The sequence below is a fragment of the Rhamphochromis longiceps genome, linkage group LG4, assembly GCF_057381845.1.
Source record: "Rhamphochromis longiceps isolate RC_006_pf linkage group LG4, R_longiceps_female_GT1.1, whole genome shotgun sequence".
In the NCBI taxonomy this organism is placed as follows: domain Eukaryota; kingdom Metazoa; phylum Chordata; class Actinopteri; order Cichliformes; family Cichlidae; genus Rhamphochromis; species Rhamphochromis longiceps.
The window spans coordinates 29,002,820-29,027,555 of record NC_140560.1 but is presented as its reverse complement, the minus strand read 5'-3'; the positions used below and the strand labels follow the sequence as shown (position 1 = coordinate 29,027,555).

Here is a 24,736-nt window from a genome sequence, read left to right as displayed (position 1 = left end):
GTTTGCGCTCGCTTGCTTCAGAGCAGAAAAAGAAGCAAAGGGCGGCCTTCAGCGATATCCCACATTTAGCCAAGTTCTTTTAGCTATAACGAAAAATCACTTTCCCTCCCTTTAGATAGCCGATGTAAGGTTTGTGCGGAATAAAGACTCATTCATGTAAGTGTGAACGACAGCTACTTCTTATCCATTTCTTTGATATTTATTGTGTGTTAGCTACAGCTAATCAGCTACACCTCGCTATTGTTTGCGTTGAGGAACTAGTTTAACTTAGGCATGCCTATGCTTTGTTAGGTTCAGTCTACTTCCTAGAAACTTAGGCGAGTAGCGTCGTGTTTTTGGTAACGTCCGCGTATTTCTGCATACATAGAAGACGTGTGTTGTATCACTTCGGTATATTTTGGAACAGTATGAAAATTGCTAATATTTGCTAGCCGATGGTGATGGCTGGTGAGAACTGGACGGTCCCTGGCCGCGGGTAACACACGTGCGCTAACTGTTATGCGCCCATTATCGGACATTCACGAAGCGCTTTCCCTCCTCTCCTGTAAAACTTTGTTGAAATAAATGTATTCTCCACACAGTGCTGTCTTCATATAGAGGAGAGTGCTTAGTGGCTAGAAAGAAAAAAAAAGCGTGTCTAAACACAAAAGCACTGCAATAATAAAGTTAATTTCGGTCCGACTGTTAAGTTAATGGAACATAACGGGTGACTGTCTAAAGCTAGTATAACCGTCCGCATGACTCGGTAGCAGCCCATATTCTCTTCCGATTAGCAACCACAATTAAGAAGTGCCTTTGAAAATGTTTAGAAATGACAGGTGATATCATGTTATTTATGACCATCCAGGGTTGACTGCTTCATTTACCGGGTTTATGCGCCGTGGCCGCAGTACTGTCAGAAGGTGATAAATGCTCGAAGACTTGTGCACATTGTTTAGCACACAGTGTGCACTTTGTGTTGATGAATTTCGTGACAAACCCAAAAATATTTACATGAGGCAATGAGCTATCCGATGATGGAGCGCTTGATTCCAGATGCTAAGTTTAAATGGGTCCTAACGGCTCTGCTTATTGTCAAACTCTTCAGGTGTGTAGGTTTTGTAGCTTTCTATGGCTTCTACATTATACTAACCCGTATCTGCTCTGTTGTTACTGTCATTACCTCGCAAGCTAACAAAATGTTTAGCGTCACTTTCCGGAACTAAAAGCATGTCGTCATTACTAAATGCGGAAGCTAGAAATAATGGAAGGCAAGCGGCAAAGAAGCCCCTGATAAGTTGAAATCATATACTGACGGTTAACACTGAGCAAAGGAGCTTTTTAGTTAGTACAATCTGCCCGTGTCCAGTCAATGATGAGAAGTAATTTTTTATTTATTTCGTTTTCACCTGTCATTTTAAAATGACTCTACTGAATCTTCTGATTCTGATACAATTTCAGGTGCTGACTGAGGGAAAGGGACAAAACACGCAGACATGTCTGGAGCGTGTCTGGACAGAAGGACCCGCTGGCAGGAGATTCAAAAGGGCCTCCAGTTCATCCAGTAAGTGTCCCTGGTTTGTTTCTTTTTCTTCAGTGTGTGACTGTTTTCCTGAGCCATTTATTAGTTAGTCTTGGTCAGCTTTGGCAACTATTTTGATAATCTGATAATCATCTTATTGGTTTGTTTACATACAAAAAATTAGGGTCTGTGAAAGTGTGGTTTTTCATTCTATTATGGTTTTGCATGTGATGTCATGTGCATATTGCTCAAGAGCTGTCCGCCTCATTAGATGTGATAACCGGTAGAGATCACATCCAATAACTTGTATATATATATTTTTTTTCATATTTATATTACTGCCTCTTCTTCATCTGCTTCCTACACCATTACTCTCTCCTGCTCATTGCTCTCATCCTCTTTCTCCCCACTCCTGAACTGACGTTAGTTGCCATACTTAAAAGTAAACATAGGGTTCTAGCATAATAATGTTTAGTAGGTTATTCACTTACTTGACGTGTCAGGATTGCTACACATCTAAAATGGCCGAAACGTTCATGTCACATGGGAAGCGATCACGTGTCTGCAAAACCACAATCTCTCATTTATGTTTTAAGATTCGTACATTAAAATTTTCATCATCTTTCTCTTCATCCGCCTCCTCCCTCGTCTCCACCTTATCGACTTCCTCCTCACTTCAAGCCTTGATGTGAGGAGGAAATCTCTTGATTTCAAATTAGGGATCTAACAAAAGAAAACTCTATATAATGTTTATTTATAATGAGTGTTGTCACAGTAAGTTATTGTCACTAGCTGTCATCAGACTTGCAGCCCTTCTGTCTCTGGACAGCTAACGATAGATGGCTGTAAGCTAATGTTATGCCAGTGTCCTAAAACACTCTGACTTTCACTCACATTTTGATTACATTGTCAGACCGTATGAGAGTTTATTTGCTAAGTTTACGAGTCATTAACAACATTACACCCACTTCAAAGAAAATTTGAGTAATGAGCTGTGCTTACTTAGGTTCAGGAGATCCTCAACAACTCTCCTCAGTATTGTGGTCAGAGGTGAGGTTCATTGACTCATTACTCCAGGTTAAGGCAGAAACAGTGGGAGAAACATGCTGGTACAAAAGCTCAAAATTCATAGGCAAAAGGAATCAGTGACAATAATAGTTTATATCCTTGTATCAGAATATTAGATTACTTGGGTATTCAAACAAGTTACTTTTTAATTTTTACATATACATACATACATTTTTTTAACATCAGTTTGACTCACTTTTTCCTTCTTTGAATTTGGGTATCATTGACATTAACATATATAGTGATGCCACGATACCAAAACATTTAGTAGTCAGTACTCAATAGAATCGCATGATTCTCAATACTCAAACAAAATGATCCTCTTATGTAGTTAAACAAAATATGTATTAAAAAGTTGTTGTAAAACATGGAGTCAGATCTTTTATTTAAAATGCATGCATGTTGTGTTGACAGAATACAGACTGAAATGTTAGGATGTTTGCAGAATAGCCTACTAATATTACAGCTACGTTACATCAGCATTAGGGCTGCAACTAAAGGTTAGTAATACAAATTAAATTGCTAGTAGGATTTAAACAAAAGTTAATGTGCAAATAGGAAATTAAAAACGGCTTCTGTCCATAAGTTAGGGTTTAAATTAAATCAAAAAGATTTTCTTTCCAGCTCATGAATTCACGATTGCAGTGAACATGCTCTGGAGTGACGCTTGCTCTTATCTTTGAGATGATGTTCCCAGATGCTGATAACCATCCTAAAGATGCTCTCTGTCATTACTTCAGGCATTTGAGAGGTGCAAAGCCTGGAAACTCATCTTAATACTAGTAAAACAGAATTAGAAAAAACTGTTACTTATCAGAAATGTAGTTATATATCATAGTTTCTCAGATGGCGTAGTGTTCAATGTCAATTAAACTAAATAATTATTGACATGATCCAACCTACAGATTAACTACCTAAAGATAGGTGAAAGACTATTCAGAAGAAATGTTAATGTGTGAGGGGGGGGACTTAAGTTTGTAGCTACTTCTGTTTAATTGTTTCCTCTTGCGTATCACTCATTGGCTAACAAAATTTACATAGTGTTCGCTTAGCAAGCATCATGCTGAGAAGTTTTCCGACAGGTAAGCTAACATAAACATTACTGTAAAAACCTAAACATTATCGTACAAACATTAACATAAATGAGACATCAATGCAATGCACCAACTTAACGCCCTAAATCTGATCATTCAGAGTTGACATCACAGCTCCATTGTGTCGTGGAAGGTTTGGTTTATTTGAACACTGCTTTTTAAGAGTGAACCATTATCCCTTTGTCAGCCACCCTTGAGTGCAAAGTACTCTCATAGCTGAATCTGCCTTTCTTGAGTTGGAGCAGAGCTGCACTACTTGCCATCTTCCAAGTGTAGTTTTTGCTGTCCCATTTGTATTTTTCCCTGTGCTTGTGGGCTTTGTTTCTAGTATTCTACTTCAGCATGTTTGGCTAGATTAGAACACTTATATCCTTCTTCAGTTTCAGAAGAATGGCCACCTCTGTGCATACATCGCCTGTGGATGTTGGTATGGAATCATAAGTAGTATTGATTCTGGTGACATCCCTGACGTCCCCCCTACAGTGTAATCCTGTCACACAATATAAATACATTTCTTGAGGTTTTAAGCATGTAGCACATGGCTTCTTCATATGATATTACACTATTTTTTTTTTTTTTTTTTTTTTTTTTTTAAACACTATTTTGCTCTTCACTCTACTCTGAGCCCCTCCCAGATGGCCAAACTCCTCACCCTATCTCTAAGGGAGAGGCCAGCCACCTTTTGGAGAAAGCTGATTTTTAACGCTCGGATCTGCGATACCGTTCTTTCAGTCACTACCCAAAGTTCATGACTGTAGGTGAAAGTAAGCACGTCAACCAGTAAATCGAGAGTTTTTGCTTTTACACTCAGCTCTCTCTTTACCACAATGGACCGGTACAGTGTCCGCATCGCTGCAGCGCCAATCCGTCTGTCGATCTCGCGCCCCCCTCTCTGCTGACTCACAAACAAGACCCCGAATACTTAAATTCCGCTACTTAAAATACTTAAAGTCAGATAACACAATACCCATTGGATGATTGTAAAGGAACAGATTGAAAATAAAATCTTGTCTTTCTACCCCCCCCTTTAAGAGTAACTAACAGTCCACCACAATCTCATTGGGTTGTTAATATCAGTTGGAGGTAAGAGAGACAGCCGATTACTGGTATTACTTCAGTTTTGTTTCTAGCTTCGTATTCAAGCATCAGGCAGAATTCCTTTATGACCACATGTTGTTTTAGAGCTGAGCAAAGCAGTTTAGCTTTTCATTTCATCTAATCCACCAAGGGCATTTTGTTTTAAAACAAAAGTGATACTTAAAATACTATGGTGAATGCCGTCACTGTGATGTAGTCTGTGTGTGTAAAGTTGACAAAGATGAATGAAATAGGTCTGCCACTTAGATTTTTTCACACCGAATCATTAAATACTTAATTGTTCAAAAACATGGCAACGAGCAAAGTGGTATTTTGTTGTATGCAGAGGAGCTCATCATGCCTTGGTTGAAAGGACTGCCTAGAATATATCGCCCTCCTACTCCACTGTTTAAAAGAAGAAATGCAACTCTACATACCAGGCAGCAGCTGTAGTGGAAAACAGCCTTTGAGAAAAAAAAGACAAACTTTTCCATGATAGCATTTAATGGCACAATGGAACCTTTTAGTGTAGCAATTTATCCAGCTAGTTTAACATTGCATCAAATAATTGATGACTGTTGATGATATTAAGCTTGATAATGACTGTAGGTCTGTGTTGACATCTAAATGAAATGTAGGTTTGTGAACTGCTTGTGACATAAACCACACCCTGATTAGAATCGTAATACAATTTTACTTCCTGGCAGTCACTACTATTTAGTATAACTTAACAATACAGTCAGAACCAAACCAGTAGATGATGATGATGATGATAATAATAATGGATTGCATTTATATAGCGCTTTTCGGGACCCCTCAAAGCGCTTTACAATTCCACTATTCATTCACTCTCACATTCATACACTGGTGAAGGCAAGCTACAGTTGTAGCCACAGCTGCCCTGGGGCAGACTGACAGAGGCAAGGCTGCCATATCACGCCATCGGCCCCTCTGGCCAACACCAGTAGGCGGTAGGTGAAGTGTCTTGCCCAAGGGCACAACGTCCGAGACTGTCCGAGCCGGGGCTCGAACCGGCAACCTTCCGATTACAAAATGGATGGTTTGGTTTCAATACAGTTTTTAGGATGTTTTACTTTAAAAAAAAAAAAAGGGTAAAAAAGATCAGCGTAATTAATGTAATTTACAGTTTCTCACACACATACATAATTTATTTAATGGCTGGCACTTTGTAATTTCATTTTTATTTCTTTCTTCTAGATCAACCCTTCCATTTCCTGGGAGTCAGGAGCAGTATGAGGTAAGCAGTGTAAATTTGAATGTACGGTGACCCAGTTCCATCAAAATTTGAGTTAAACAAATTTGACGTTATTTTAATTTATTGGGTAAAAAAATAAAAGGCAACATGTAATTTCCTGCATCTGTGTAAAGACGTATTACGATATTACTGGACTTTGTATGTTTTGTTTTATTTGTATGTTTTAAATTTTCCAGGTGTTCATAAAGGACCTTGTGTGGAATCTGTTTGGAGAAGGAAACGACGTGTTTAGGGAAGGAGAATGGACAAAATCCATCGAGATGTTTACTGAAGCACTGAATATAGCAGATTATGCTGAATCAGAAGATATCTGTGTTCAAACAGGTTTACTAGAAAAGCTGTATGCAAATCGAGCTGCGGCATACCTAAATATTGTTCCGGTAAGTTGTGAGCACGACATTGATCACAAGTCACTTTCAAACTTTGCTCTTAAATTTTACATATTAGTTTTGTTAGCAAAATGCATAATGGTGAGAAGGAAAACTTTAAGGATAAGATACTGTACTAAAATTTTGGATGTGAAAAACAAGCTACCTTATTGTTTGGTCTGTTTGTGCTGTTGGCAAAGTGATTTACTTAATCATATTGAGATAATACAGTTAAATATAGTTACTGCCCTTTTTTTTTTTTTTTTTTTTTTTTTGTTGCTCCCCTGCTCTGCTGTGTAATTGTTATTGTAGTCTGTTGGTAGATGGTTGCTATGACACATGTCATGCACTATTCAATTTTTTGTGGATGGGAAGATGTTGTGAAATTAAAATGACAGAATGTTTTAATAAGGTTTCTTAGGTGCATAAATGCTAGAAATGGGTCATTTTAACCCAGTGGTATGTGGTTGCTAGGCAGCATGATAATGTCATTATTTGCCATGTAAATAAGAAACTTAATGGGTTTAAGATTTATCTGTGTGCCAAATTTGGTTGCTCAACTGATTGCCAGAGCAATTTGGTAGTGAAGGAATACAAACAGTGTGTTCAGATTGAATTCAGTTTGAATTCAGACTGCATTGACAGGAGAAAGTTTCCTCTGTAAGTAAGATGGACACATTCCAGGGGCTCAGCACAGTCTAAATGCAGTCCAGAAAGTGTAGCAATGTCTCTCTGGAGCACATCATACTACACTCACCATATTCCTTCTGGAACTTAATCACTGCTCTGAGCTCATCCATGATATTGTCCAGGGTCCTCGCATTCCTCGTGATGATAGCTGTACAGACGGTTTATATTTCCCCCTGTTTAACCCTGTGCTTAGCTCCTCTGAAAACATGTGGGGTTTTTTTTTTTTTTTCTTTTTTTCATATCTCTTCTTGAGTGTGGGGTGTTTAACTTTGATAACCAGGTCGATTTATGCCAGATATATATTTTTGGTCTTTATAAAAACACATCCAAGAGTTCTGTTCTGTACTGGTGAAGCTGACACTAGATTGATTCGATTTTGGACAGTGATTTAATAACACGTGCTGCTTTTAACTTTGATTTAAATTGTTACCAACACTCTGCATTTAGAAAAAATAAAATATATTTAAAATGTCACATTTTAGGAAATATGCTCATTTGCTTTCTTTCTTTGTGAGTGTAATACCTCTCAAGTCTAAATACAGATAGCAACTGCTTAGCACAAAGACAAAGAATCTTAAGAAATGGCTAGTCTTGCTCTAAGATATTAAATTATAGTGTATGTCATGTATTAAATCCATTTGAAACTAGTTGAAAACAATACACCAGAAAGGTGTAGGTTTCATTCATCAAAATGTAACTTAGTAATGGGAGAGACTGGGTTCCAGTAAATCAAACTGGTGGAAAATCAACCCTACTTTCCTGTTAGTGTGTTTGCCTGTATTGAGTCATGTTACATGGCAGTAAAAGCACTCTGCTGTCTTCAGGGAGGAAAAACAACACACCACACCCTTACCTGAGTCAACTCACTGAACGTGTAATGTCAATTTAGGACACAGGAAACTTTTGTTTTGTGCACACAGACCATGCCTCAGTATTCTTACTATGTAACATGTTTTTTTTCCATAGGGACTCTATGACCAAGCACTAGAAGACTGTGAAAAGGCTCTCCGGTTGAATGAGGGCAACTACAGAGCTCTGTACAGAAAAGCAAGAGCCTTGAAAGAGTTGGGGCGACATCAAGAGGCCTATGAGGCTGTTGCCAAATGCTCTCTAGCAGTGCCTCAGGTAAGGAGGCCCAATCACCCCACCTTTTTTTTGTCATGGACAAGTTAGCTAGTAATTCTCATACTGGATATATATAGAGGATACACCAAATGACTGCTTTAGCAAATGAGCGGGACTTAAGAAAGTTTCATAGACTGATATACCCTGGTCTTCAGTGTAATTAGCAATCGGTTTTGCTTTCTGCCATCTTAATTTACTGATTTCTCTTCCTTTCGTACAAATAGTGCTCAAATCTCAGCTCAGGAGAAGTTTTAAATTACCAAATGTTGCCAAATCACTCAACCCCCACTGGTCGTGGCAGATGGCCGCCCCTCCCTGAGCCTGGTTCTGCTGGAGGTTTCTTCCTGCTAAAAGGGAGTTTTTCCTTCCCACTGTTGCCAAAGCGCTTGCTCATAGGGGGTCATTTGATTGTTGGCGTTTTCTTTGTATTCTTGCAGGGTCTTTATCTTACAGTATAGAGCACCTTGTGGCTAATGTTGGTGCTATATAAATAAAATTGGATTCAAATGAATACTGAGTTATTCCTACTTAATGCTGTGAAATGAAAACAATACTCTGCTTTAAGTGTTACGAGTGCATAAATGCTAATAAGGCCTGACTTAGATTTCTGTGGGGAGTCTTTACAGTTTTCTTTACAACTAAACCTACATAAATGGCTGACATTGTCGCAGGTATTTATGTTTGTGCTGGTGCTTTGTGTTAATTATCTTGTGGTTGTGTCCCAGCTGAGAGAAATAAATAAAATGCTGGAACTTTATTTCCCCCTGGGTCTCCCTTCTTTCTGGGGATTTATGCTTCAGCAGGAAAAATACGCCATCTATGTCGTAACTACAAACCGCTCAAACGGCATAGCCTTACGTACGCCGCCCGAGAAATGTAGCTACATGTCAAGTTGGCACAGCCTCAAAATATTGTGATTGGCCTGTTCATCATTGTTTCCTCCTATCTGCTTTTTTGCTGCACTTTTTGAATTTATCAATGAGAGGATAACAATCATCCTCTCAATAAAAGGAATAGCAACCATAGCATCAACATAAGGATTCACAAATGTCAGCAAATTCTTGAAGGGTAATCGTGGCAATTGTCGTATACGAGGGAAATATACAAAGATGTGGAAAAGCGTGAGGGACAACAATGTTAGCCCCTGAAGGGGGAAAAACCTGACCATAACAAAGGCCTGCTTTAGACTTCCACAGGTAGACTTTGTAGAGCGCAGAGACCATAGGGTTTTTATAGGAGTTTGAGGTTACGACGTATCAGAAGCATAAATCACCAGTAATTGGTCATTTTAGCCTAATGGTAGGTGGTTGCTTGGCCATATGGCCTATATGACAGAGAAGCACCTTCAGGGGCAGACATACCTGTATGCCAAGTTTGTCTGCTTAACTCTTGATCGTGTAGGAGTATTTTGCAGACAGAGATTTTAAAGATTTTGTTATAGTGAGTTAGAGATTGTTTTCATAAAAGGTGTATTGTGCTGCATAAACCATATACCAGAAGTATGAACATGTGCTGTTACATTCACTGGATCTTTGTAGGAAAGGTATAAAAGTAGTAATTCTACATGTGCACTTTGAATCATCATAGATAATATAAAAAATGAAGAAAGTTTGGTCTGTAGCCAAATTTTTGTCCACCTCCACCCACACACCCTTTCTTTCCCCTAACCTCTGTACGCATTCTGGTACAGAAATTTGCTTGCTTGAAGGACTGCAAATGTAACCTTGGATACAAAAAATGTCAGGAAGACTTTGTATTACAGCCATGCTTTAAGAAGCTCTGCTTTATAAAGTAGTGGTCTCAACTGCACCATGTTTCTGTCATGTATTTGTATAGAATACTATGAATGGAGGGGGGTATCTGTCAGATTTAATTTTAGATAGACTCTCCAGGTTGGTAAAATAGTGCAGTGAAAAATTTCGAGGAAAAAAAAAATCTTAATTTAACATGAATAGGATGTAGGAGATTATTAATAGCTGTAAAACATAAAGAATCAAAGGCGGTAACTGTCCTATGTTGTTTCCCCAGGACTCCAGTGTCACACAGCTGACTCAGGACCTTGCCAAAACTTTGGGGTTGAAAATCCGTAAAGCTTATGTGAGGAGTAAGGTATGGATGTATGATGACAAAGGGGACCTGTTAGGTTTTTCAGAATTTTCTTTATTTTTTTGTATATCCGCTAATTAAGCAATGACTTACAAACCCTGCTTCTGGGTCCAAGCTCCTACTGTGTTCATTAAGGCTGTTCTCTTTTTTACATGTTGCAATGCTCTGTATATTTTTTTTATTTATAAACAAACCCCTTAAAAAATTCCTGTGATTGTTGTATGCTTCTCTAGCTGTTCATTAGCACAGTTCATATGTATCACATCTTTAGGCTTAGTTTTTAAAACCCTGCGATGTAACTATTCTTCACAAAAGAATATCTCTGAGGCTCAGTAGGTGCATGACTAACCCTGTGTTGTGGATCGATCATCACAGGCATTCTCTTGACTGAAGTTTGGTCTGTTTTCAGCATCTTTTTCACTGCCACATGATTGCATCTGTCTCTGCCCAACAGGGACACTCAACTTAACGTTCATCCTCCATTCCTGTTTAGTTTTCAGTCTCCATTGATGTTCAAAGAGAGAGCAGAGCTGCACGTTTTTTGTTTTTTTTGTTTGTTTGTTTTATTTATAAATCCCTCTGTCAGAACAAGGTGGATCAACTTTAGATGGAAACTAGCAAGCTAACTTCCTGCTGACTTTAGGTTCTGTTACACTTCAATCCTGTAAAGCCCCTTTTTCATGGATACCTGGATGTTAAACTTTATCGTAACACGTGGGAGAGCAACCACACGGAACATTTTATTGACAAGTTAGGGCAATTTTAACTCTGCGATATCAGTGTTTGTTTGAGTTTGGACCTGGAAATGATGATGATGTCAGACTTAAGGCAGCTAAAATATTTGACATAAACGTGTAATCCCTACAATCCAAAAGCTCAGGATTCAGAGTGCACTAAAAGTTAAGCTTGAGTCAGATTTTACAACTTTTGGCTTAATGTGATGCTAATCAGTTGCTTTGCTTACTGCAGTTGTCCCTGTCTGTGAGCCCACACCTGCTCTCCACACATACTCCACCTGACCACCTGTTGTTTAGACTTTCTGTTCACAATGGAATAGCCACTCAGAACAAAGTTTGCTTAAAGGAAAAGGAGCTAAAACTGCTCTGTCCAAAAAAAACCCAGCTTGGAGCATAATGGGTCCCCGGTTACGCTCAAAACAAGTAAAACCACTCTGATTCATGGAGGTGGTTTTCAATGAATTGCTGTGTTAATCGAATGATAAGGAAGTGAATTCATAAAAAGATTTAATTTATTTATTTACAGCCTGCCTTGAATGTTTTGAGAGGATCAAGTTATCAAGATGCGTCATGTGACAAGGTAAGCAACCTCAGCCACACAAAAGAAAATATGTAGCAGTAGTTTTCCAAGACACAAGGTGATCAATAACAATTTGTATTTTCCAGTTTTCTTATGGCTCAGATTCGGTTGAAAATATAGAAATTGGTAAGTTTTGGTCCTTGATAACCTTTTTATTTGCATATCAAAAGATGCCAGGGCTAAAATCACTCAATCTGTCCATCCTGTTATGTGTTTTTTAGAAGTGCCTCAGTTAACCCAGGATAGCAGTGTTTTGACTCCAGGACCAGCTCCCATCCAACTTCCGGTGGCAGTGCACCTACCTCTGAATGAAGCAGTGGTGGATGAACTCCCCTCTACCAACAATATTTCATCTGTCCCCTCATCTGAACCTCCAGGCTTCGAATCTGTCGCCCTGCCTGTGTCTGCATCCACGTCCGATCCCCTCCCTGCACTCACATTCGTAAATGGGTGCCGAGCCAGTAAGCCTTACCCAATTCTTGATACTAGTCAAGATTTTGATACGGACATCATTGGGGACGACCTAGATGATCTTCTGGACCAAGCTGGCCCCGAATCTACTATGGTTAGTTAGCAGAATCCCTGGCAAATCAATAAGACAGTGAGTTTATATTTGAACAGACGTGTGACTTTCCCTAATCTCCTCTGTCAGGTTATTCCTACGGTGAAGGGGCCTCTTCCTTTACCTGCCAGTATTGCCTCAGGCAGTTCCATGTCAAGTCCATTCCTGATGCCATCGCACATCAACCCTTTTCTCCCCAGTGGTCCACATCAGTGCACTGTAACGCTGCCGCCTCTCTATCACAAATCGGGGTCAAGTGCGTATTTTGGTATGGACACTTTTGACCCCATTTCACCACCACTGGACTCTCTGGATAGTCTCAGCATATCAGACTTTAAACCAGGTATGCTACTTCACCTCTTTACTTGGGCTAAGATCACTATTTTTCCATCTGTATCAGATACACAAATAAGCATTTTTTCCCCTCCTACTGTCACAGTTTCAGATTATGCTCCAAGTGGATTCCTTCCACAGGTAATTACTGTTTATCAATAATATCGAACCATCATCAGTTCAATCTTTGTTACAGGCTCATATCACATTGTTTTTCTTTGTTATTACAGATCAACAATAATCACACCCCAATGGGGATGGCTGTGGGTATGCCTGATGTAAAAGGCCTCCCTGCTGCTGTTGATTTAGCAAAGAACCCCCTAGCTGAAACGCATGAATTCAAACAAGCCTGTTCAGTGTGCTATGTCAAAACTGGTGAGGAATTGTTTTGACAGTACACTTATTTAACTGTCTGCTTTTTGTTCTGCTGTAAGCTCAAATTTGTCACCGTCTTTGAGGATGGGATGGGAAGTAGGGTTTGGTGCAACTTGTTTCATATTTTCTCTATTCACAGGGCCTGGAGTGTTGGATTACACACTTCATACGGAAGACCATAAATGCAAAAAGGATGTATTACTTGGCAGAATCAAGCATTTGCCAGACAAAACATGGAAACTCATTCGACCCAGACCAACAAAAACTCAATATGTTGGACCTTATTACATTTGCAAAGGTTAGTTAATTTATTTTTAGTGTAAATGCCTTTCTCACAACCTGTTTCATTTATTTATGTTGATTCCCCAAAGCATGGATGGGGAACTCTTGGCCTCATGGGCCGGTGTCCTGCAGGTTTTAGGCTACGTTCACACTGCAGGCGAAAGCGCATCAAATCCGATTTTTTTGACCCTATGCGACCCATATCCGATCATGCTATGACAGTGTGAATGGCGCAAATCCGATATTTTCAAATCCGATCTGGGTCACTTTCGTATGTGGTACTGAATCCGATACATATCCGATGTTTTAGAAAGCGACTGCTGTGTGAATGGTCAAGTCGCATTAAATCCGCCTTTTACGTCACTGACACAAGACTGAAGCCAATTATCAGCGCCAGAGAAGCGCCCGAGAAGACATCGCGAACGCTTCCTGGCCATCCAGTGTAGATGTCAGTGAAACTGTTGGGAAGACAACGTGAACATTTTATTTGTACTGTATAATCTGCAGATTCTGACAGAAATCTGCAGCTATCCTTTGAAGCACCGCTCCTCTCTTAAACAGCAATAAGGATCATTATTAGGTTATTTACATTATTATGTAAATAACAAAATAACTTAAAGCAAAAATTGGGAAACGTGAAGTCCGAAGTCTTTATATTAAGGGCCATCAGTCAAACAATACTGTTGCTCTGGGTCTAAACAGAGCGCGTTGTGTGTGACATCTTCTTTTGTGCATGCGGGCCACTTTGAGCGTTCACACTAGAGCGCGTTTGCTGTCGCATTTTATTTGTAGTGTGAACGAGCAGACAAAAAAATCGGATTTGATCAAAAAATCGGAATTGATCAAAAAATCGGAATTGAGCATTAAGACCTGCAGTGTGAACGTAGCCTTAGATGTGTCCTTGATCCAACACAGCTGATTCAAATGGCTAAATTACCTCCTCAACATGTCTTGAAGTTCTCCAGAAGCCTGGTAATGAACTAATTATTTGATTCAGGTGTGTTAACCCAGGATGATATCTAAAACCCGCAGGACACCGGCCTGGAGTTCCCCTCCTTTACACTAAATCAAAACATTAATTTACGTTTGTTTTGCCAAGAAATACCTGAATTATCAAAGCTCTTTTTGCACATTTGCATTGTTACATTGCGCTTATTTTGTTATGTTCATCTTCAGCTCCGCATTGTTATTGTTTGATAACTTTGCAAAAAAACCTTAATTATCATATAATTACCAGTTCAGCTCCTCTCCCTTTTAAGGCTACGCTGTCTTTAAACTTTCTTCTGATTGGTCGCCACTCCCAAATAGAAGTTTGGTCTGTATTTTATTTGATCATCCACCATTTTAACTGTATACATGACATAGAAAATAAGGAAAAGCTTAATAGCCCCACTTTAAACTCGAATCATTTACCACCTTTTTACAGAGACTGAATAAGATAAGAAATCCCTCTTAGTAGGTCCCATTCCCTCTTTGCTTGTTTACACTAAAACCAACAAATGTGGCGTAATGCTGTCCCAGTGTGCGTTTTCAGAAAGCTTGCCAGCATTCTGAAATCAGAGGCATGACGTGTATTACAACAGTGTCAGTGTCTAGTGTAGCGTGTGTCCCCCCCCCCCCCCCCACACTGGCTTTCTCATGAACACAGATGTCAGTTCAGCTCTGTGACTAAGTCTGCCTCTGGCTTAAAGGAGCAACAACAATATGCCCCATTCCCTCTCTGTACCTTTCACTCAGAAAAGCAAGGCAGGAAAAAATCATGCAACAGCACTGCTATTTCCTGTTTTATTTTACCTACTTATCCCTACTGAACATGTACACATTTATCTTCAGAGGAACATCTGTAACATGTTTTATGACTGACTTTGCTTCTAGCACTCTTTGTGATAATAAAACGTGACCTTGCGTGTTGCAGAGGTGGCTGTTGGAAAAGATTGCTTGTATCCTGGCCACTGCACATTTGCATACTGCCAAGAAGAAATTGATGTTTGGACTCTGGAGCGGAAAGGATTTATTTCCAGAGAACTGCTCTTCGATCCTTTTGGGCCAAACTCCAACATCAGGTTGACTGTTCCCAAGATCTTGCAGGAGCATCATGGGATATTCATGTTTCTCTGTGGGGTGTGTATTTTGATTTAGTGTCTTATCCAAAACTAGTGTGGATGTATGCAAGGCATGACCAGTACTTCTGGTTAAGTTATATTAAAGTGCCAAATCTTCGCTTTAAAAAGATTTATATTTTCGGTTCAGTGTTTTAAAAGTAATTGGAAATACAAATTCAAGGGGGAAAAATCCTCACATTTAATATTATGCTAAATGTTTTGGTGCGAAACTGTTTTGTTTCAAATAAATATGCTGATGCACAGATGGTGAAGTAGGATATCTATCAGTGTGCATTCATCTCATAGACTGTAGTGATAGTGTTGTAGTGCTGCTGCATGTGGCCATGTGGGGATTTGTTTGTTTTTTCCTTGTGAGTTGAGGAGAAAATCTTTGGCCTCGTTGTAAATTGATTCTTTTGCTCAAATATGTTAAATGCAGAAAACAATGCAGACATTTATGAAATGAATAAACTGGCTCATTTAACCACAGTAGTAAATATATTTTTCATTTTCATTGGAATGGAATGAGAGACACTTTTTATGCTGCTCACGTTTTATAGGTGATCAAAGTGTGTATAGCATAAAAGTGTGTATATATAGTTTATTGTCTTGTTAGTTTAATGCCTAAAACAGATATTTTATGGGAAATGTGCTGTTCTGCAGGTGTGCTTTGACCACAAACCCAGAATAATCAGCAAGACCAACAAAGATGACCCTTCAGTTTGTTCTCATCCTGTGACAAAGCATGACTTTGAGGATCATAAGTAAGTCAGTCACCATTTCAGCACATGAAACCATCCTCATTTTATTTGTGACTTAAAGGATTTACTCTTACAGTGTTTAGATCTTAGAATATGAAGATATTCTGGAAATACATAAGAATTATCAGATTGCGAGTTTGATCACTCTGTTTCTTTTTGAAGGTGCCTGGTCCACATTTTGAAAGAGAATACAGTCCGGTATTCCAAAATAAGACCCTTGAGTCCCCATTGCCAGCTGGATCTTTGTCGCCACGAAGTCCGGTACGGTTGCGTGAGAGAGGATGACTGTTTCTACGCCCACAGCCTCATCGAGCTGAAGGTCTGGATGATGCAGCACGAGCTTGGTAAGACTATTCTTTGAAAATGATACAAGAACTGGGTGGTATTGCATCTGAAATGCTCCCTTTTCTTTCCCATAAAAGATTGTCATTTTAAATGCTATGTTTTTAAAAAATTAATCAAATTACATGGATATTTGGTTTTCTGGATTACACAGGTATCACTCACGAAAACATTGTCCAAGAGGCTAATAAGTTTTGGAATGCAACAGCTTCATTGCAGGGAGCTCAGGTAAAACCAGTGTTTGTTTGTTTTTCCCTTTCTCTAGTAGGTATTTCTACATTAAACATACATAAAATAACAATAAGAAGAATTTTATTGATCCCAAAGGAAAATTCCTGTCTCTGACATATGAATTTAAGGGTTAAGTGTAAAACATTTCTGTTTTACATTTAACAATAAGGAAATGAAGAACCCGTATTTTAGACCGTTTTTTGCCCTGAATTAAAGTACAGTGGGAGAAGTAATTGTTTGATGCTCTGCTGAATTTCTTTTTTGCTCACAAAGAAATAAACAGTCTCTAATTTTTATGGTATATTCATTTTAATGGAGACAACAATTCAATCAAAACAAAAAATCGATTGCATAAATTGATTTGCGTGTCAATGAGTGAAATAAGTATTTGATACCCTACAGCCCAAACAGAATTCTGACTCCCACAGATTGGGCAAACAGCCATTTAGTCAGTTACAGATACTTGTGCTCTCACAGAGAGCCCTTTTTCACTAGTAAGTACTTGGGTCAGCTCGGCTCAACTCAACTCATTTTTAAGGGCTTTCCATTAGGTGATAGTACCTGGAACCTTTTTAGTACCTACTTGGCTGGGATTCCAAGCAATCTGAGGCAATCCGACCATGTGACCGCATGCCACTGATTGACGTCACTTGATCAGTCATGAGAGCGTCTCCTTTATGAAAATAAAAACGGCCATTTTTGAAACCCGGCAGCAAGGGAAATTGCTACAAATAAAACAACACCATGGTCCCTACATACACCAAGCAGCAGGTATGCCATCTCCATCGTTGTGGTGTTTGTGTTGCATACAAATGACGTCATAGGACTTTTCGCTACGTTGCTATAATGACCCCATGCACATTTAAGTGGTGCGCCGTTGAAATGGAAAACATCTTGAGTCAAGTAAGTACTAGTGGAAAAGGGCTATGAAATGTCTTCCATTACAACCTTTCCACCACCAAGACCAAAGGGCTGTCAGAGGATGTCACTGACAAGACTGTAGACCTGCACAAGGCTGGAAAGACCATCAACATGTACAGGCCTATCTTAAGTTTGCCAGTGAACTTCTAAGTGTCTAAGAGAAGGCGAGACGAGAACCTCTTTCTCTCAACCAGAACACTGAAGATGGGTAGTGGATGGGTCTTCCTGCATTACAGTAATCCAAAACACATTGCCAACAGACAAAGAAGTGGCTAAAGAATCATATTAAGGTCATGGAGTGGCCTAGCCAGTCTCTAGTGCTAAATCCTATAGTAAATCGGTGGGAGCTCAAGCTTTGAGTTGCCAACTGGCAGCCAAGAAGCCTAAAGGATTCAGACAGCTTCTATAGAGAGGAGTAGGCCAAAATCCCTCCTGAGATGTGTGCAAACCTGGTGACCAACTACAAGAGGCTGCAACAGGGGTTTCTCCACCAAGCTGTAAGATGCTTTGTTTGGGGATTCAGTGTTATTTTACTCAATGATATCCAAATCAGTTTATAACTTATATGTAATGTGGTTTTTATGGATTTGTGGTTGATATTCTTTCCATTAAAATGACAGTACTACAAACATGACACATTGTTCATTTCCTTGTAAGTGAGCCAACTTACTTGATCTGCTGCTGAATTTGTAATTATTTTCCCCACGCTAAGCTGTTGCCATTGTCATTAGCCTTGCAGTATATACATTCCTTTAATTCTTTTAGTTGTTTCATTGTCGCGAAGGGAAAATTTATATTTAGTCACAGATTTTAACAAGTCCTTCAAAATATAATCAGCAGCTTCCCAGTGCACTGAGAAGATTTGGACCTCCGAATCTGAAGATGATGTTTGTTTGTGGCCAGTGCTGGAGAAACGGCCAACTAAGTGAAGCTGACAAAAACAAGAAGTATTGCACAGCCAAGGCAAGACACACGTAAGTATTTGGATGTCTTTGTGTATGTGGGGGACTACAATCCATTATGTCATTATTGAGTCACGCTGTCTTTCTGTCTCAGGTGGGCAAAAGACAGGCGGGTGGTGCTTGTAAGTTCCCATGAAAGGAAAAAGTGGACAACTGTAAGACCGCTTCCAACCAAAAAACCCATTCCATCTCAATTTGAGGTATGTTTCCAGCACAGTCTTCCCATCTTATATTTTCCAGACATATAATATATTCAGATTTCGAATAATGGAGACCAAATGTTTTCTGGTCTCTGTTTAGATTTGCATGCATGTGACAGCTGGCAAGAAGTGTCAGTACATTGGGAACTGCACATTTGCTCACAGTGTGGAAGAAAGAGACCTTTGGACCTACATGAAGGAAAACAACAGTGAGTTTTGTTGAAGCAATTGGCTCTCTTAATGTGTAAAATTTAATTGGTGAATGTGATGTGGCAAACACATTATATCCCCTCATTTAGTTGGAGATATGGATCAACTTTATGAGCAATGGCTGCAGTCTCAAAGGCCTGGCTGGGGTGATGAAACTTCCACTAACTCAGTCAGAGAAAATGGGAAACAGATCCACATGCCAACTGACTACGCAGAGGAAGTGGTGAGTTGATAAGTTAGTGGATATGAAATGTAGCTCAGTGGCATCTAGTTAATATTGTGCTCAGGGATGTTTGCAGCTAGACTATTAAATTGTGGTTCTTTCCCTAATTTGCAAGTAAACTACACTACCTGGTAGTTTAATCATTCCTATTTCATTAATGTATAACAACATGGTATTTGTGTGGATGCTATTTCACCTTGTTTTTTAGATTGTCCCTAATTATTCCTGTTTCCTGGTGAGTTCTGCCTTTTAGATAAGTTAGCAGTTTTTAATCGACTAGTACACTAAAGTGTACTTGGACTGAGTGATGCATACATGCCAGAATACATTTTAACGCTGTGCATTATGTCCTGGCTCGCTTTTCGTTTTGGGCCCAGGTGTGGTGTGATAGGTAGTATGAAGGTTAACCAAGCCCAAGCGTGGACCAAAAATTGCCCAAATTAAATGGTAAAATGGCCTGTATTTATATAGCGCTTTACTAGTCCCTAAGGACCCCAAAGCGCTTTACATATCCAGTCATCCACCCATTCACACACACATTCACACACTGGTGATGGCAAGCTACATTGTAGCCACAGCCACCCTGGGGCGCACTGACAGAGACGAGGCTGCCGGACACTGGCGCCACCGGGCCCTCTGACCACCACCAGTAGGCAGCGGGTGAAGTGTCTTGCCCAAGGACACAACGACCGAGACTGTTGGAGCCGGGGCTCGAACCGGCAACCTTCCGATTACAAGGCGAACTCCCAACTCTTGAGCCACGATCACCCCATTAAGTTAAGCCAAAGAGTGCATAAAGTTATGAATCTCATTGTGTTCATACATACTTGGAAGGGGTGTCTGAAAGAGAGAGTGAATGGGCGATCGAAATGGGAGCTGAAATAGTAAGAATTATACTTGGGCATAGATCCTTAAACAGAATGTGAGTTTGGGGTAGAATTGAGAGGAATAGCTATGTGGGGACTGGAGTACAAGCCTGTGCTTACTTTAAGTACACTCTTTTGCCTGGATTATATTTCCTGCGTCCGTGTGATCGCTAAAGTCTGTGTGATATAAATTAGTCATCAGACTAGACTGAGTTATGAGGATGTGGATGTCTATATTTTTTTTGTGGCTGTGTGGATTCGTATATAAAGAATTTGCATTATAATGCACTAGCTACACATGCGCCCCAGGCAGCATACTTCAGAATTATAAGCGGAAAGTCTATTTGTGTCCTATTCAGTAGAATGTAATTGAGGCTTTGTTCAGTGGCAACATCCGTAATTATGCATCCTGAATTATGAATGTTTTATTTAATTTTTTTTTTTTAACTGGAAGCAAAGCCAGTGCTGAATTTCGTTAAATGTGCCTTTTTATTTATTGGCCATGAGGTCAAAGGTCAAATCCTGTATAAGTCTATGGAAAACTATCCTTCAAGCTGACCTCTGTAAAAGGCGTTCTTGTCGAGTTCAACAAGCTCTGTCACTTGTTAAGTTTTATTGTATAGAACATTAAGTTCTTTTTGGAAATGTTGGTTATTCTAAGCATTGTGGCAATTATCCAGGGTTTCTGCTTGAATAGGTGTTAGCCAATTAGCATATGGTTTTACAATCCTATTCGGACGGCACTCGTCGCATCCAGCTTTAATTGAACAAGATGGCCAGTGTGAAAGTTTTATGTAACAGGGCTTCGCCAAATAGTGGGTGATACCATGATTGCTAAATCCATCATTTATCCTGTCTTTCATGAAAGTGTTTTCATTAACAACAATGTTATTCTGTTCCTAGTGCTATTTATTGATGAAGCAGAAAATAGTTGGATCTAGTGTGTCTACTCTGCATATTTTTGTGAAATTTCTAAAATGTATTTATTTGTTAATTAATTAAATGGAATTGTTTCTGCAGGCTGGCAATCATTGTTGGCTCTGTGGTAAAAACTGCAACAGTGAGAAGCAGTGGCAGCAGCATATCACTTCAGAAAAACACAAAGAACGAGTTTTCAACTCTGAGGATGATCAGAATTGCTGGCAGTATCGATTTCCCACAGGCACTTTCAAAGTTTGTGAGAGGTAGGTTTATCAGAAACAACGCATACTATGTGTCTTGTTACGAGTCTGATTGTTTTCGATGGTTGACATTTGCTGTCACTCTTTGGCAGGTTCCTCAAAGGCACGTGCACAGAGGATGACTTGTGTAAGCTGGCTCACGGGGAGCAGGAACTAAAAGAATGGAGGGAGCGCAGGGAATTCCTTTTGATGAAACTTGCCAAAGCCACAAAAGACCATCTTATAGCACCAAATGACAATGACTTTGGAAAATACAGTTTTCTGCTTAAAGACATTAAATAATGACGTGATCACAATATTCATGCACACTTGCAAATGATGCAGTATTCAGTCTCGAATCAGGTCATCTTTGAGGGCCTCTGACGTGCACAGGAAATAGCCTGATCACAGCATGATTTTAAAGGAGGGCATACAGGACAGGCCCCCTGAATGATGGCTGTTTGCTCTGATCAGAATTACAGGAGTGTTATCATTAAAAGCAAATACTGAGTGTTAAAACACTTTCCAGAAGCTTTGCAGTGCACCATTCTGTCATACCTGAAAATGGTGGGGAGGGAGGAAGCATGAGTAAACCTTGATCAGAGTCATGTTCAGATTCTTACAGTTGACCTAAACAAATTTTTTTTTCCCCCACAAACAGTTTGTATATGTTAATGACCTTTTACTGTTTTAAGTATCAATTACTTAAATAAAGAGTTGAGTTGACATTCTTTTATTTTAATCAGTAAGCATAGGTCATCTTCACTTTCCATTTATCTAATAGTGTTACCAATGTAATGGGCACCACACCAAATAAAGCTCCTTTTTTAATCTGTTTTGAAATGGCTTTTATTTAAGCATACACATGCCCAATTCCAGTAACTAAATACAGAAAAGGTGTCCATCTCACTGTAATCATTATGAAAGCAGTTTCATACATTGTTGATTGTTGTATTGTCTTATAATGGTCCATATATTACAAGCCTGTATGTTACAGGTAACATTGTTAGAGTTGAACTAAAATCATTTACATTAAACACAAGTTCAGAGCAATCCTCAGTGATGGCTTTATACACAATGGGGAGTTTTGAACTCTCATGTCAATACTGATGCAGTGTTTTAATAAAGACCTGATGCATTATTGAAAAGTTATTTGACCATGTTTACTTAAAGGTATTCTGAAAAAGAGTCAAAACCTCAAAACGGTACTAGTACAATGAAGATAGTTGTTTTTTTTTGTTTTTTTTTGGTCAAGGTTAAGTTATCCATCTAACAGCTCCAGTGACAACTTTGGATTAGGAGCCACACACCAGTTTTCTTAATCACTTGACCTCCATCAAACAAGTCCAGCAGAAAGGAAAGTCATCTTTTAAGTCTGCTGAGGTAACATTTGACACTTCAGTAGTATGTAGCAAGCTACAGGAGGAGGAGCACTTCAGCCCAGCATTCAAGCCAGCACCTGCTGCAGGTCATCCACCTCAAGCTTCCACATCCGTCTGTGAAGTGCAGCAAGCTCCGAGAGGTCTGCCATCTTCACTGCACGGATGGCTGGTTCTGGTGAGATCGCCTGAATGATGCCCATCACCATGACATATTTCCCTGTAAGAACAGCAGCAAGTGGTGAACTGTTGACCGACAGTGATTTCAACGGTAAATCGTGGTTGGAGAGATAAATCTGCCAGCTTGCTGCTACAGATTTTAGGATTAATGCTCTCCTTTCAGCCTAACAAGCTGTGCACTGATGAAAATATTCACATTAACCAGGATTCTCATGAATTCAATAACAGGCCACTAATATCTAGAGTGAAAATGATCTCATTTAAAAATTGTTGTTCAACTACAGCTTTTGAACTTGCAGTGTGTTAAAACCGTATTAGAATTTTAAAATACAGGTCTGAGTTCATTAACAATAGTAGTTCTACTTTTTATTTGTAATTAAAAGAGTCTATCCTGTTGATTTTTTTCTTCTATTAAGATACTTCATAACTCCTAGAATGTAATGTCATTTTGTGTTTGATTCTGTCACTAGATAAAAATGCAGTAAATGGGGACAAAGCTATATTTTTCTCTTTAACCAAACAGAATATACGTCCCCTTTCTAATTGGTCCCAATAATAATGACTAAGCAACAAAAGCAGTTTCTTTTCACTTACCGGTATATATGCCTAATAGCCAATAATTGTTCTCGGGGGGGTGTAATTAAATTTTAGCTTCTGTGTGGATTGAAACAGAATCTAGCTTGGGTCTGGGTCAGTTACCTTGGGACAAGCACGGTTTCCCTTTGGGGATGTTGTTAACACCCTGAACAATGAAAGTCCCCGTCTCATCCATCAACAGCACGGTGTCTCTGTCCTGCTGGACTTCCAGCACAGTCCCCTGCATCCACACCAGCGAGACAGGCAAAGAGCGTCCCCTGCCCAGTCTAATTACACAGCCGGCCCCGCTATCAGCGGTGCCCCAGTTCCCTGCCGCCCTCAGCTGTCCCGACAGCACTTTAACAGGCGGGGGACGTGTCCTTTCCACGTCTGTCTTCTCTACTTTGGACATCACTGACAGACTGCTGCTGGCGTCAAGCGACGGACAACTTGCGACAGCGTTTTCATTTCCCGCCTCCCCACGAGCGGAAGTCGTGGCAGCACTCTTTTCCGGCAATAAAACACGTCCTCGCCTGATTTCTTCAGAGTAAAAGCATCAAAACTGAACTTCAATCACAGGCAGGTGAATAGGAGGCAGCATATGATAGAGGGGAAATTCACAGATAAAACACATTTAATTAGTGTAACTGTCATTTCCGTATTGTTTGTAAGCATCACAGGGGGGATCTCTGGGCATCAGGTCCATTTGTGAATGTTACAAAGTTTTAGTCTGCTGTGATAAAGAGCTAAAACCTTGTATAGAAATCAGCCTGGCAAACTGTGATAATGAATGAAATGTACAGTAGTGTATGTTTACAATCCGACAATCCTGAAGCTATATTAAAAAAAAACATGTTTTTTAAAATGGACAAAATAGAAAGTGTCTCCATTGGTATTTTTGTTTTTCTTTTAAATACTGATAGCCATTTAAGAAAGAAAGTGTACTTTATTGGTCCCCGTGGGGAAAATCCCTCTCTGCATTTAACCCATTCACTCAGTGAAGCAGTGGGCAGCCACTGGGCGCCCGGGGAGCAGTGTGTAGGGACGGTACCTTGCTCAGGGGTACCTCAGGGTAGCTGTTCAGGGGAATCGAACCCCCGACCTTCCGATCATGGGGCCACCACTCTACCTACTGAGCTATCCCTGCCCTTATAATTTATGCAAGATTGCTGCAAAATATGGCTTTAAAACAATTTGTTAAACTGAATTTGTGTTTGATTTCTTCAGTTTATGCATCTTCGTTATAATGGTTGTGATACTTTAATCAAAAATAATAAAGAAGGGAAACCAAGAAAAAAAAAAGTACATCTGAGTCCAAGGAGCAGCTCATTTTGTTATTTAAATCTGATGCATACTCCATTGATGCATAGGAATAGCTCTAACTGCAGCATAATATTCACTAAAGCCACATGGGAGGGGGGTCTCAACAACTGCTTTAGTTGCATATTA

General features: G+C 39.6%; 2 protein-coding genes across 3 annotated transcripts; one reads left to right on the top strand and one right to left on the bottom strand.

The window, feature by feature from the left end:
* Window positions 1–21,983, top strand: zc3h7a (zinc finger CCCH-type containing 7A). Of its 2 annotated transcripts, none has more exons than XM_085404366.1 (23): window positions 1–156; window positions 1,441–1,543; window positions 5,959–5,998; window positions 6,193–6,396; window positions 8,041–8,199; window positions 10,228–10,308; window positions 11,569–11,622; window positions 11,709–11,748; window positions 11,844–12,187; window positions 12,275–12,527; window positions 12,624–12,658; window positions 12,748–12,892; window positions 13,032–13,190; window positions 15,090–15,295; window positions 15,940–16,040; window positions 16,200–16,381; window positions 16,534–16,607; window positions 18,372–18,505; window positions 18,588–18,693; window positions 18,794–18,902; window positions 18,993–19,126; window positions 21,013–21,176; window positions 21,266–21,983. In XM_085404366.1, the coding sequence occupies exons 2-23, from the start codon at window positions 1,476–1,478 to the stop codon at window positions 21,453–21,455; spliced, it is 2,982 nt and encodes a 993-aa protein (XP_085260492.1). In that variant the 5' UTR covers window positions 1–156; window positions 1,441–1,475; the 3' UTR covers window positions 21,456–21,983. The 2 variants fall into 2 exon arrangements, with proteins under 2 accessions (XP_085260492.1, XP_085260491.1); XM_085404365.1 differs by having other exon boundaries at window positions 18,369–18,505.
* A 395-nt stretch (window positions 21,984–22,378) lies between these two features.
* rmi2 (RecQ mediated genome instability 2) lies at window positions 22,379–23,780 on the bottom strand. The gene is made up of 2 exons (XM_085404367.1): window positions 23,411–23,780; window positions 22,379–22,751 (listed from the first exon to the last, which is right to left on the bottom strand). The coding sequence occupies exons 1-2, from the start codon at window positions 23,697–23,699 to the stop codon at window positions 22,600–22,602; spliced, it is 441 nt and encodes a 146-aa protein (XP_085260493.1). The 5' UTR covers window positions 23,700–23,780; the 3' UTR covers window positions 22,379–22,599.
* Window positions 23,781–24,736: the final 956 nt, after the last annotated feature.